Consider the following 12813-nt stretch of genomic DNA (forward strand, 5'->3'; position numbering starts at 1 on the left):
GGGGGGGGGGGGGGGGGGGTGGGGGGGGGTGGAGGCAACCATTTTATAGTTTCACCTATAATTTTTTTCATGCTTCACTATTGCTGAATTCTTCTTGTATCATCATTAGCTCGGAATAACAAAAATTGCAATTCTCAGTGCATATCCCTTTTTGAGACAAAAAAGTAAGCTACATGAGGTGCAAATCACAACTTATGTTGAAAGTAATGATACATGCAGCGCACCAGGATGCAATGGACATGGTAAGCCAAACCAGATGGCTAATGATTAAAACGCACCTGCATTCTACTATTTTCCGTATCTATAATCAGCAGGAGATACAGAGTAATATTCACAGGCAACTCTTTCATTCTCATGTCCCTATTCCCCACCCACTCACAGTTGTCAATCAAAAAACACAAAAAAAATAAATAAATAAAAGTTTCCAGTCTCAATTACTTCATCACTTTGTCCCCCACTCCCTAGAAAGAACAAGGAAAAGATCCTTGAAGGAGAAGAACAAATTCAGTTACCTTTGGGCTACTTTTCCTCAAGCCAAAGAATTGTTCCTTCCGGAAAATTTTTTCAGGTAAGGAGGTATAAGATTCCAAAACATGTAGTACAATATAGACCATCCAACCAATATAGCCAAGAGTAATTACAGTCATCAACATCAACCAATCATAAGTCTGAAAGTAGTGAAGTCCGCTAAGTGCCAAGCTCCTGAGATCTTCCAACAGCTTCATTGCAGCTTTATAATCTCTGACAGATATCAGATGCTCAATCTCATCCAGTACTAGTGATTGATTGGACAGTGGTTTGAAAGGCTTGAAATTAAGTGAATGCAACTGTTTTAATTCTAGTTATTTGTAAAGGAAAATTTTCAAAGATAACAAATTCATGTTGTAGTTCTTGTGGCCCCAAAGTAAAACAAAAGGAAGGAATAAAAGAATTGGATAGAGTTTCAAAGAAATATAAATATGAGAGGAAGGGCATCATTCAAGAGAATATGAGCTAGTTGCTGGTAAACAATAAACAGGAAAGTAAAGGGTTTGGTTTTACAAAATACATGTGATTCAAAGCAGGAAAAGAAATTAACCAATAAGTGTGTGTGTGTGTGTGTGTGCGCGCATGCACTATATGCACTAATACAAGGTCCTCATAAAGGATACCAGACTTGCGCAGGAACTGGTTGAGAATTTGTTTCGTATTGGCTAGCACCGCTTCGACTTCATCCCCCTAAATTAAAAGTGTCAAAGTTTAAACTACAGCATTCCGGGATAAAGAAATAAAAATTTTGCACCAGGTCAAATGGGAAAGGTAGCTCAAAGTTACCAAAACTGACCTCATTAAGTTCAATGTAATCAAGAGGCAAATTGCCAACAGAGTTAATAGGACATGACAAACCAAGAAGAGTTGACTGCACAAAATTTGGAAGGGTAGGGGGGCACATCAGAAATCAAACATTAGGGGTATTGAAACAAGAAAACTTTACACCAAAGAATTCCAAAAAGGACAACCATAAGAGGTGCAATATCAGCTTGATTAACATCCATCCTTGATATACCATTTAGCCCCCACTCTGAAGGTGTTGGTGTATCATGCAAATGCTCATCAACGAACCGAACAGATTTATCGGGATGGTTATTGTGGGAGTCGGGCATGGGATGCCCAATGCCAGCCCCCCAAGCAACAAGCGGAGTATCAGTGTTCGAAGGATGCCCATCTCCATGACTCCCTAAAAAAAAAGCTTACTATTACATGTCAAATTCTAGAAAATGTTGTAGACATCAAAATAAGACTTGGCTGTTCTCAAGGTAATCCAAGACAAGTCAAGGCTATTTGTTCACATTGACAGTCAAGTTTTTTTTTATCCCAGTGATGAAACACAATAATAAAAATGGCCCTTCCTTTACATATAAAAACATATATCTTTCTACCAAAAAAATGGATTAAATGTGCAATCGCATGATCGGCCTGTTATATGATTGTGATGTGAATTTGTAAAATAAAATACTAGCACTCATTATCCATAAAATTTTGATGGCAAATAAAGTTACAACCTTTATCACTCATCCCATGATCAGCGGTAAATATATATGCTGTTGAATTATCCTTGAAGTAACTCTGAACAAGATTGTAAACTCTTTCAGCAATACTATCAACAACCTTAACATTATTGAGATATATGGATGAATAAGGTCGATGTGCATGACCATTTGAATCACAACCAAGCAGGTGTAGAAATATAGTAAGCTTATCCTGTTGAAGAAGTTGTTTCAATTCTGGGTCCTCGTTAGACCTATTCAAGAGGCTCTGGAATTGATCAAGTGACCACTCATCCAAAAAAGAAGCATCTGCAGATTATACCATTAGATCAATAAAGATATACCATAAATTATGAGTTTGGAAGCTAGGAGAATATGTATTATTCCTCAATCTCCCATTACTTCGGTGAAAAACAAAGAAAATGCTATTTCAGCTGGGACAAAAAAAAAATTGCAAGTGGGTAGTTCTCATCAACATAAACATAAGAAGTCAGACATTATGACGAACCAGTAGCAAAATCTTCATAATCATGAGGGTAGGAATTCCAAGTGCTATGCGGCAAGGCACCACAGAATATGGGAATAATGTCAGGACTGCCATAAGCAAATGTATGCCGGCTTCTATTAAATACTGAATCAAACTCAACTGGATTTGCCTTCCAACCTGGAATCAAATATAAAGTCATAAAAGTTCCCCCACAAAAAAAATAAAAAAAAAAAAATCAGTGTTTTAATGAATGGGCACCTTTGGTGACAGCACTAGGATCCTCGTAGAATCCAGCAATTATAGCAACATGTCCAGGCCTAGATTCTGTTGGAGGGCGAGCATGCGATACTCCCCACCGGCCTTGCTCTTTAATCACACTCCTCAAAAATGGCGCTCTATAATTCCCTTCTGAATCAGGCTCAAAAAACTTATCGGCCCGCAATCCATCAGCTGCAAATAACAGTTATCAATCCATTAGCTAATAAAGCAGTAATCTTGAACTCCAGAATCCACAATACGCACACAAATATCTAAGTCCATAAGTCAGCGTATCATCGCGGCAAAGCATCAAACAGTTGGTGTGCGGTACCAATCAAGAGAACGAGACGCTTGGCGGGAGCAGAGTAGCGAGGAGTGACGGGGTCCATGCCGTGAACAATAGGAGTTTTGAAGTAAATGTCGAAGATGCTGAGCATGTAAACTGCGTGCAAAACTATTCCCACAATCACCAGCCATTTCTCTCTCCTTTTGAGCCATTTTTTCCTCTCTGTGACGACGCTTCGCTCTGATCTCTTTCCTTGGACGCCTTTCACTCCTAAGATCCCATCGCCTCTCATTGCTTAACCCTTCTCCGGATTTCAATGTCTCGCCGGATCTCCTAGTAGAAACATGCTCCGACGTGTATAAACCTTTTTTTTTTAGTATAAATCACCTTGACCGGCTCCGGTTTTCGAGCTTCCTCTAGGCTCTAATGCTCAATTACAATTTTGTTTTCATCAAAATGCAAAAATTTTCATAAGCTTTGTTTTGTAATTTTTTTTTTAATACTATTGACTCTTACAATGTAGTATTGTTCAAATTTTCTCAATCAACTGAAGTATAAAGAGCCAATGTTCACACTGGGGATCGAATTTGTGACCTCTCACTTGGGAGGACTACAACTTTGTTTTGTAATTTGGTTATTATCAAGTTAACTAATTGTGTTAATTAATTTGACAATAAAATTTCATTTTCAGTCTTATAATTATTTGGGTCTTTTTAATTACAATTTATGACTTTTAAAATTGTTAATTTAATACCTTAATTATGTATTTTATCAATTTTGATTATTCTGGTCAAATTGTTGCCCAAAACTCACCATAAAATATTAATTACTCAAATTATGTTTAATTACATGGACAATTTGGTCTTTCTATGTGTAGTCAAAAAATGGAAAGTGAATTTTGACTCTAATCAATAACTTTGCCACGGTACAAAGTACTAGGGGTGTAAACAAATCAAATAATTTTGATTCGATTCGTGATTCGAATTCGAATAGTTATATTCGAATTCGAATATTTCGAATACGAATCCGAATTCGAATACACATTTTGATTCGAATGTTATTCAAATCCAAATACAAATCAGGATAGATTCGATTCGAATAGTATTCGAATATTCGAATATATATATATATATATATATATATATATATATATATATATATATATATATATATAAAGAAAATAAATTAGTAAAGACATAAACCCTAAGCTAAAATAAAAGTGAGAGCAACCGCTTCAGTTCTTCACCCTTCAGTCTTCCCAATAATCGAAATTTTTGTTATATTTTATCTTAATTTATTGAAAAATTTAGAAAAAAAAATTAAGATAGTCATTTCGAATTCGAATATTCGAATCGAATCGAATATATTCGAATAAATTGGTCGAATCGAATACGAATCGAAATTTCGGATTCAAACACTAAACAAATTCGAATTCGAATACTAATCAAAATAATCGAATTCGAATCGAATACTAAAGTATTTGACTCGATTCGATTCGTTTACACCCCTAGTACAAACACTTTGCATTCGAAAAACGGAAAGTGAATTTTGATCCTAGTTTAAAGGAACTTTTATAAGCTCAATTCTATAGACTGATAGACATGCATTTTACCGCCTTTATAAACCCTAGACTACACATATAATTATTTTTTACGGAGTATTACACAAGCTTGATGAGAAAGATATTGTCCACCAGAGTAATAATACTTATTTCTCCACCATTATTTACTCAAAAAATAATCAATATAATCAATTAGACCTGGTTGGATACTTATTTCTCCACCATTATTTACTCAAAAAATAATCAATATAATCAATTAGACCTGGTTGGTGGCCTGTGATTACTGGTCATTAGATTTTCGACGAACTCCAACGAGCCTCCGACCAATTTTCGATGAGTCACTGGAGAAGGCAACCAATTGACAACCAAATTGGTCGCCTTCTCCAAACGTGACCTGCGACCGAGGCAGACGTTTTGTTGCTGGAAATTGGTCGAAGGCTCATTGGGGTTGGTAAAAACGTTAATGACCTGCAATCACAGGTCACTAACTGATTTATGAACTTCAATGCTCTAAAATAACATGTTTATGAATTTAATTGCAACCTTTAAAAATTTAAGAGCCTAATTATTTTTTTAGTAAATTTCAAGAGCCTATTTGACCATTTTCCCTTTAATATTCAATTGAAATATTAGTTTTGTCATCCAGTGATTCTCATTTCAAGGATCTCACTCTCTTGGGAGTCAAGAATGGTATACAACAGAAGACAAGTAGGAAACTATCTTTCTGTTTTCCTTAGAGCAAAATAGTGTTTCTACAAGACACCTAGGCAACCGGAAAACAAAATACAGGAAATGCATCTTATCAAATATGATACAACAACAAAGGCCTGTCAAGCAGTCGGCAATGACAAAGAAGGGCAAATTCTTGTTGCATCATCTCATTTTGTCAGGAGTCATAAGGTCTATATAAGATCTTCTTCATCCTGAAAGCTCAAATTCAACGTTTGCAACTTGAAGCCTGAACCTTGTATAATCTCAACCAAACTTGAAGCCACCCCTGTAGCTTGTATTGTTGTTTGCTTTGTTAACTACACACAGAAAATTTCATCAATGCTAAACATGGTAAAACAAACATTCAAAATGCAATACAGATTGCCCCTTCAGGGGACAAGCCTATAAGACAATAGACCATGCTCAAGGGCAACAAATAATAGAAATATGCAGGCAAGGCACACCCTAGTCCCGACTTCCTAGTCAATTTGGGACAAACCACCAAAGAGGGAAAAACTATCTTTGAGGATTCACCATCAACAAGGTTTGCTGGATGATGATGCCAGAGAAATAGAATTCCTAAGTGATGAGGCATGGCCCGATTTGCAATAAATTCTTTTATTGGGAAGATAGGTTTCTCTTGCATCACTTGTACAATTTAATTATGTGCATTAGGGCTTAAAGAAAGGGAGATCAATTGAAGAAAAGGCTGTCCAAGAATGGTTAGAAGCCCAAAGACCATAATTTTGACACCACTTGCCAAATTGCGATAGCCTAGATTCGCCACTCTCCTAATATGAAATCAATTTGCATAGGCGTCAGTATTTTGACCATATCTCACTAATACGAAGTCGGATTGAAGTGATTCAAGACTCTATGGAAAGCTAAGAAATATGTACAACATTCATGTTTTGAGTTTCCAGAGATCCTAACAATATTGGGGTCAAAATCTAATGTGAAGTTTATACTCGTGCATAGTGGGTCCCTATCTTATGTTTTAAGTTGTTTTATTTTATTAACTAGTTGAATTAATTACTCCTAGCTAGGTTTGAATTAGAGAGGCGTGGGAATGCCTATAAATACCCTAAACTTATATTTGTTTTGCATCTTTTGGCTTATTGAATAAACACTTTGTTTCTTATCAATTTGCCTTAAAGACACCTATCTTTCTCTATCATTCTCATGTGGATCTTCTTGCTTGGATTGCTGGTACATTTATTCTCCTTTGATTCGTGGGAAACTAGGGTGTTCTTTACAAAGGTGTTGGATCATTGGTAACCATCCTAGGGGTTCGCATCACTAAGGAAGTACAATGTTAGGTTTCTTATGTACCAAAAAAAACAAAAAGGAGCAAATGCAGGATAATAACCTACCTAATTCACTAAAGTGGATCCTTTACTTCTTCTTTATGTGTGTGTACACTTGATTAATGAAGAAAAGGCATTGACAAATGATGCATGAGTAATTAAGTTTAAGAACTTCTCTACAAGCCAAGTATCCACAAGAAGATTTTCAGCATTAATGTTTTGCTTTGTTATAGATATGTTTAACATATGATATGTAAGAAAAAGGCAAGTAGCAAAACTCACATCTACACTCGCCAAGCCTTCAAGAACTCGAACTTTGAGATCAGTTATGCCTTCTGTTTCCTGAAGATATATGAATAACCAAAAGGATATATAATAATGCAAGATTCACTAAACTGTGTCATCATTGATATTAGCATTTACTAATGTACTAGGAGTAGTATTTTTTCAATTGAAATGGTGAAAATTACTTCAAGACACACCAATAAAGAGAATGAGGGTAAAGGAGGTGGAAGGGAAGCAAAGTTTTATGCCAAAGCAAGAATCAGTAGATAGCTCTAAGTTACTTGTGTTCATCCATAATCCATTACAATCTTGAACCGTTATTGAGACAACCTAATGCATATTGTTTCATTACATCCAATTGGCACTAAGCAAAAGAAATTACAGAAAAACAGAAACCAGAAAAAGAAATGTTAGTTATATTATCCTGTTTGGTAAAATAGTTAGCTTATAGCCAATTTTGGCTTACTTGACCACTATTGGTGGTTTGACTTGGTTAAAAAATCAATATAAATGTTTGGTTAATCAGTTTTTTGTAATTCCAAAATGTTAAAATTCAAAAAGCTGTTCAAAACAACTTGTTTAATTAGTTTTTGAAAAAAAGGAAATTAACCAAACAACTGTCGGCTAATTTACCAAACACATTTCTACAATCCGTTAATGTTATCAACTAGTTGTACCCTCTATCCCAATAAGCTAACCACTATCACCTCATTACCTCATTCAATGGATATGAGCGAGTATTGCACCAAAACGCAGTATATTTATTTAAACTAAAAACGCAGGAATCGGATTACCTCTAAAGCCTTGGTCACTTTTGGAATGGCTGCGTCACTCATGGTTCCTTCGGCCTGCACATTGGAGATCATTAACACCATAGAATTGAAGCATTCTCAAACCGAAAGTAAATACCAAATTTCTCATAAGGAACATATAATAAATACGTGGAAGAACATGGTGAGGACGTCGGAAGCAGACACAGGAACTGAAACGGTCTGGTCAGCGGTGACCGGGGGCGAAGAAGATGCATCCTCTCCTGCTGCTTCTTCCGTGGCCACGGCGTCACCATCGCCTTCTGGAACTAAGGTTTCCTCCTCCGCGACGGACCTAATCCGCTTGATTCTCGAAAACCTCTTCAATGGCAATGGAACGGGAGAGTAGGAAGTGGCAATGCCACATTGAGTCCGAAATTGAAGGCGGTGGAGAGGAAGTAGCCGGCACGATTCAATTGAAGAAGAAGAAGAAGGAAGAAGCAAAAGGGATTTGTGTCCGTAAATGGAAAACGGGGAGACAGTGGCTGCCATTCTGTTTCCTCTAAGATTTTATCACCATTGCTGGAGTTCCGCAATTTATCCAGAAGGAAGGAAATGAGTATTTAAAATTGGTCCCTATAATTTGACTTAATAACAAATGGACACCCATTTGAATATCAACTACTCGTACTATATTGCTTGCTTTCACTCTCCTTGCTTAGAGTAAATTACCAATGTTCCTCGACTATGTTGATTTCACCTTTTTGGTCCTAGTCATTTTGACTTAGCTAATTACATTCTTCGATTATAAGGTTTTTAACCATTTTGGTCCTCCGACGATTTAAATGACAAATTTTTAGTGATATTATTGGAAGTTCAATGTGAATTCGTCATTTTCTTTTGGACTCTCTAGTGCCCTCTCCTCTTGCTCTCTAGTGAACTTCAAATAATATCCCTAAAAAACTATCGTCTAAGTCACCGGAGGACCAAAATGGTTAAAAATTTGATAATCGAATGATGTAATTAGCCAAGTCTAAATGACTAGGACAAAAAAGGTGAAATCAATATAGTCGAGGGACGATTTTGGTAATTTACTCCTTGCTATTTCCATTTTGGCATCTTATCTTTGCATTACTTACTTTTCTCTCTACTTGAGAATATCTTATAAGGCATTAGGAAAATACACGTATCTACTATCTAATACGGTTAAGAGTAATGTTATGCAGTCGTTATATCGTGGAACTGATACTACAGTTCATCGCAAAAGATATTGTCTTACATTTATTTTTATATTATCAAATGAAACTGTAGTTATATTGAAATGTAACTGTAGTTGTGTTAAAATGTAACTGCAGTGTATATGAATTGATACTGAATAACAGTTTCACATTTGTTTTTATATTATCGAATGAAATTGTAGTTATATCGAAATGTAACTGTAGATATGTTGAAATGTAACTGCAGTGTATATGAACTGATACTGAATAACAGTTTCACATTTGTGTTTTTTATTATCGAATGAAACTGTAGTTATATCGAAATGTAACTGCAGTTGTGTTGAAATGTAACTGCAGTTGTGTTGAAGTGTAACTACAGTGTATATGAACTGAAAGTGAATGACACGGAACGGAGATCGTTTCATCTATCTGTTTTCATTAATCAAAACGGCGTCGTTTTGATGCGCGGTCCACAATGGATTGTGGACCGCGGTCCACGATATAATTTGCGAATGTTATGTACTAGGCTCAAGGCAAGAAACCTTACATGAATTAGATAAGATTAGATAATAGAATTTCTTTTACATTTCCATTTGCAAACAAATCCAAATATACTAGAGCATGGCACTTCTAATTAAAATTGCAGCCTTTGACTTTGAAAAAGTATCTGCATCGTCTAGAGAGATGCTAATGTTGTATTTCGAGGTTATACCTTTGTCACAACCCAGAGATTAAAGTAGAATTTACAGAACATAAATAGTGAGGAGAGTTTGAGAAGAAAGGGTAGGAAAATTACAACAAAAGAATGAAGGGTTTTTAATTCAATACTCCAAAGTCCAAACATAAACCAACAACATAATCTCCAAATAAAATATAGAATTCAAAAGGAAAATGATAAAAAGTGATAACAAATAACAAATTCTCTTGCTAGCAAGCTGAACAGTTGAACATGAGCAGTTAAGCATAGCAAACAATATACGACTATAGGAGTAATTGAATTAACCAGTTTGTTTAATGGTGACCTCTTTTTCCTTAGCTTGAATTCCTTCCATTTTCTATTATATTTGTATTACAACCCTTAACTTCTTTGTCCTCATCCACTAGCTCGAATCATTTTTATTACACCTCCCTATCCTCTTTGTCCCGAAGGATCAAAATGGAGAAATTGCACCGACACATGATACATTGAAAGTAACTCTCCTTCAGAGATAAGCTAGCCCACTATACTAGTATATGAACTTTATTAGCATTATTTTTCTTAATCATTCATTTTCCTAGGATAACTATAGACTCAACTAATATTGCCAATCAGGTCCAGACGTCCAGTGGTTGGAGGTTTAATTTGTACCCTCACCTCTGGTCCTATCTTGCTTTTGAGTTGTGAAATATGAAAAATAGGGTGAATGGGAGAACTCGGAGGCAATTGCTACTAGACCAATCTTATCAACGACCAAATAGGGCCTATAAGATTTTGAAGATAACTTCTACAACATTAGATCTAACAAAAGTTTAAAGTTTGTTTGCAAGTGTAAGAAGATATTTCACACTTCATATATGATGAGAATATACACAGCTATATACACATGCAAAAAGTCTAAAAAAGAAAAGACTATCTATATAATCATGGTATCCTATCCTTACAAAACTGCCCACATTTATTTATGACTTGCATATGTCTTTACAACAAAAGGGGAGAATTTTGGGAAAGCTAACACAAGAGAATAACAAAGAACCTCTTTTAATTCTTCAAATGTTAATTTAGCTTTAGGAGACTATGAAAAAGAGTCCTTCAACAAATTGGTAAGTGGTTTGCTTATCACTCCATAATTTCTTACAGATCTCTTATAGTAACCTGTTAAGCCAAGGAAACCCCTCAACCCTTAAATGGTTTTGAGTTTAGGCCACCCTTTAACAACATCAAGCTTAGTTGGCTCTATATGTAATCCTTATGTAGAGATTATGTAACCTAGATACCCAATTTGATGTTGAGCAAAATTGCACTTAATAATTTAGTATATAAGCTATTTTCTTTCATAATTTGAAACACTTGCTTCATATGTTGAATATGTTCTTCCTTGGAAGAGCTTTAGATTAATATCTTTAAAAAAGAAATATCCCAATACAATTTTTTGGAGAAAGGGTTTAAACACTGAATTCACAAGGGCTTGGAAAGTAACGAGAACAATTGTGAGCCCAAAAAGCATTACCTTAAACTCAAATAGAGTCAAGAGACCCTAATGTGTTCTAAATGCAATCTTGTATTCTTCTCTTGCCTTCATCCTCACTTGGTAATAACTAGACCTCAAGTCAATCTTAGTGTAGTATTTAGAGTTAGCAAGTTCAAAAAAGGATCTTCTACTATAGGGGTAGGGAATTTATTTTTTATTGTGATAGAATTTAAAGTCCTATAGTTTACACACAACCTCCAAGTGGAATCTTTCTTTGGAACAAGTAGAGCTAGAGATGCAAATGGGGAAGTACTAGCATAATAACTCCAGAACTGAGCATTTCCTCAACCATCTTTTCTATGGCAATTTTTTTGCTCATGTGAGTAACTATATGTCCCAACGTGAACCGGTTTAAAATTGGATAAGAGTGAAATTTCATAGCCAAGTTGTCTTATTGCGGCTAAGGATTTTGACTCCTGGAAGAATTATACATACTAAAGAAGAATCTCATTCAACTTAGGCCACAATTCAGGACCGTAATAGAGGATCCTTCAGCTACAAATCTTCTTCACTCACCATTGTTACATTTATCCTAGCTTCACAGTGAATCAGGAAAGGCAAGAATCCCTTAACTGTAACTTTCTTCCATTTATTTATTTCTTTTTGACTGGCTTCTCTAAGCCTTGGTGTGACCTTCTTTCCTTCTTTATGGAAAGAGATGATGGGTGGCATGTTGTGTAATTCAACAGGAGCATAGTGGTCAATCTATGCCAAGGACCATGTTCCAACCTTGCAACCTTAACATCCTCAACTTTCTTATGAAAAACTTCTATTGACCATCTAAACTAATCGCAAACTTCATTGCAAATCATCTTGTAATTGAAGGAAGCAACTCTATATATTTTGAGTTTGAAATTGTAGACCAATGCAAGGTCTATGAAACTATGAGTGCTGTCGGAGTTAGGGGAGTGCATTCAATTAATCGGTCAGTTAACCGAACCAAATTAACCAAACTTTTCAAACCCTTTAACTGTTAACCGAACCGAAGTTTCTGTTACTGAATTAACCGAACAAGACTTTTTTTTAATGGTATGTAAAAAGGTTCAGTTCACCTGATCTCACTCTATTTGTTCTACAGTGCACCCTTGTTTGTTACATCCCTGGGTGTGCCCATATTTCCAAGCTCTCAAGTATAAGAATATGAAGATACATTTACCTTGTTGGTAGAAGACATGATAAAGAAGTTCACTGAGGAGAAGCTTCTGTGAATCTGTAATTGCTTTTGAGACAACAATTTCTAACCCCTTTCAGGTTGAGTTTGAATCACTTCACACTACAACTTGGCATGAAAATGGTTAGAAATCATAGTGTAAGACTTATGAAATCAAGAGAACTCTAAAAGCAGATAGGATGAAGATAATACTAAAATCTCCATTAACAATTAACTATCTTGTTGGTTTCAAGAACAGAGCATCCTAATGCTATAATACACAGATTGTAACACTAGATTTTGCAATCTTGTTACATATATAGCATATCGTTCCGGTGATATATCTACACTTGATCTAGAAGATCATGTTCAAAAGTGTTGGGGGACCACTTATCCTCCCCCATAAAAAAAAAAAAAAAAAAAAAAAAAAAAAAAAAAAAAAAAAAAAAAAAAAAAAAAAAAAAAAAAAAAAAAAAAAAAAAAAAAAAAAAAAAAAAAAAAAAAAAAAAAAAAAAAAAAAAAAAAAAAAAAAAAAAAAAAAAAAAAA

The 12813-nt window shown here is 35.2% G+C and overlaps 3 protein-coding genes across 4 annotated transcripts in view; all 3 read right to left on the reverse strand.

Moving 5' to 3' along the window:
- The window catches only part of LOC115999731 (GPI ethanolamine phosphate transferase 1), a 7969-nt gene extending 4488 nt beyond the window's left edge, over positions 1 to 3481 (reverse strand). Inside the window, exons 1-8 of the mRNA XM_031239629.1 lie at positions 3104 to 3481; positions 2773 to 2964; positions 2536 to 2691; positions 2043 to 2336; positions 1500 to 1717; positions 1325 to 1399; positions 1152 to 1218; positions 513 to 838 (exon numbers count right to left, since the gene is read on the reverse strand). Coding sequence (XP_031095489.1) covers positions 513 to 838; positions 1152 to 1218; positions 1325 to 1399; positions 1500 to 1717; positions 2043 to 2336; positions 2536 to 2691; positions 2773 to 2964; positions 3104 to 3350 — 1575 coding nt within the window. The 5' untranslated portion in view covers positions 3351 to 3481. The remainder of the gene's footprint in view (positions 1 to 512; positions 839 to 1151; positions 1219 to 1324; positions 1400 to 1499; positions 1718 to 2042; positions 2337 to 2535; positions 2692 to 2772; positions 2965 to 3103) is intronic.
- A 1771-nt stretch (positions 3482 to 5252) lies between these two features.
- On the reverse strand, positions 5253 to 8258 carry LOC115998201. Its single transcript, XM_031237698.1, has 4 exons — positions 7864 to 8258; positions 7717 to 7770; positions 6920 to 6979; positions 5253 to 5647 (listed from the first exon to the last, which is right to left on the reverse strand). The coding sequence occupies exons 1-4, from the start codon at positions 8221 to 8223 to the stop codon at positions 5522 to 5524; spliced, it is 600 nt and encodes a 199-aa protein (XP_031093558.1). The 5' UTR covers positions 8224 to 8258; the 3' UTR covers positions 5253 to 5521.
- A 4209-nt stretch (positions 8259 to 12467) lies between these two features.
- The window catches only part of LOC115998332, a 7458-nt gene continuing 7112 nt past the window's right edge, over positions 12468 to 12813 (reverse strand). For both annotated transcript variants that reach the window (XM_031237871.1, XM_031237873.1), the window contains exon 11: positions 12468 to 12666. The gene's annotated coding sequence lies outside the window, so the exon portion shown is untranslated. The remainder of the gene's footprint in view (positions 12667 to 12813) is intronic.

This window comes from Ipomoea triloba, chromosome 12 (genome assembly GCF_003576645.1).
Source record: "Ipomoea triloba cultivar NCNSP0323 chromosome 12, ASM357664v1".
Classification (NCBI taxonomy): domain Eukaryota; kingdom Viridiplantae; phylum Streptophyta; class Magnoliopsida; order Solanales; family Convolvulaceae; genus Ipomoea; species Ipomoea triloba.

What these genes read in the sequence shown, in the direction of transcription:
- LOC115998201 (XM_031237698.1), bottom strand. Translation starts at nt 8,223, where the DNA reads ATGGCAGCCACTGTCTCCCCGTTTTCCATTTACGGACACAAATCCCTT. An exon ending in TCCTCACCATGTTCTTCCAC is followed by an intron (nt 7,771 to 7,863) that starts GTATTTATTATA and finishes TCCAATGTGCAG; the next exon opens with GCCGAAGGAACCATGAGTGA. An exon ending in AAGGCTTGGCGAGTGTAGAT is followed by an intron (nt 5,648 to 6,919) that starts GTGAGTTTTGCT and finishes TTCTGTGTGTAG; the next exon opens with TTAACAAAGCAAACAACAAT.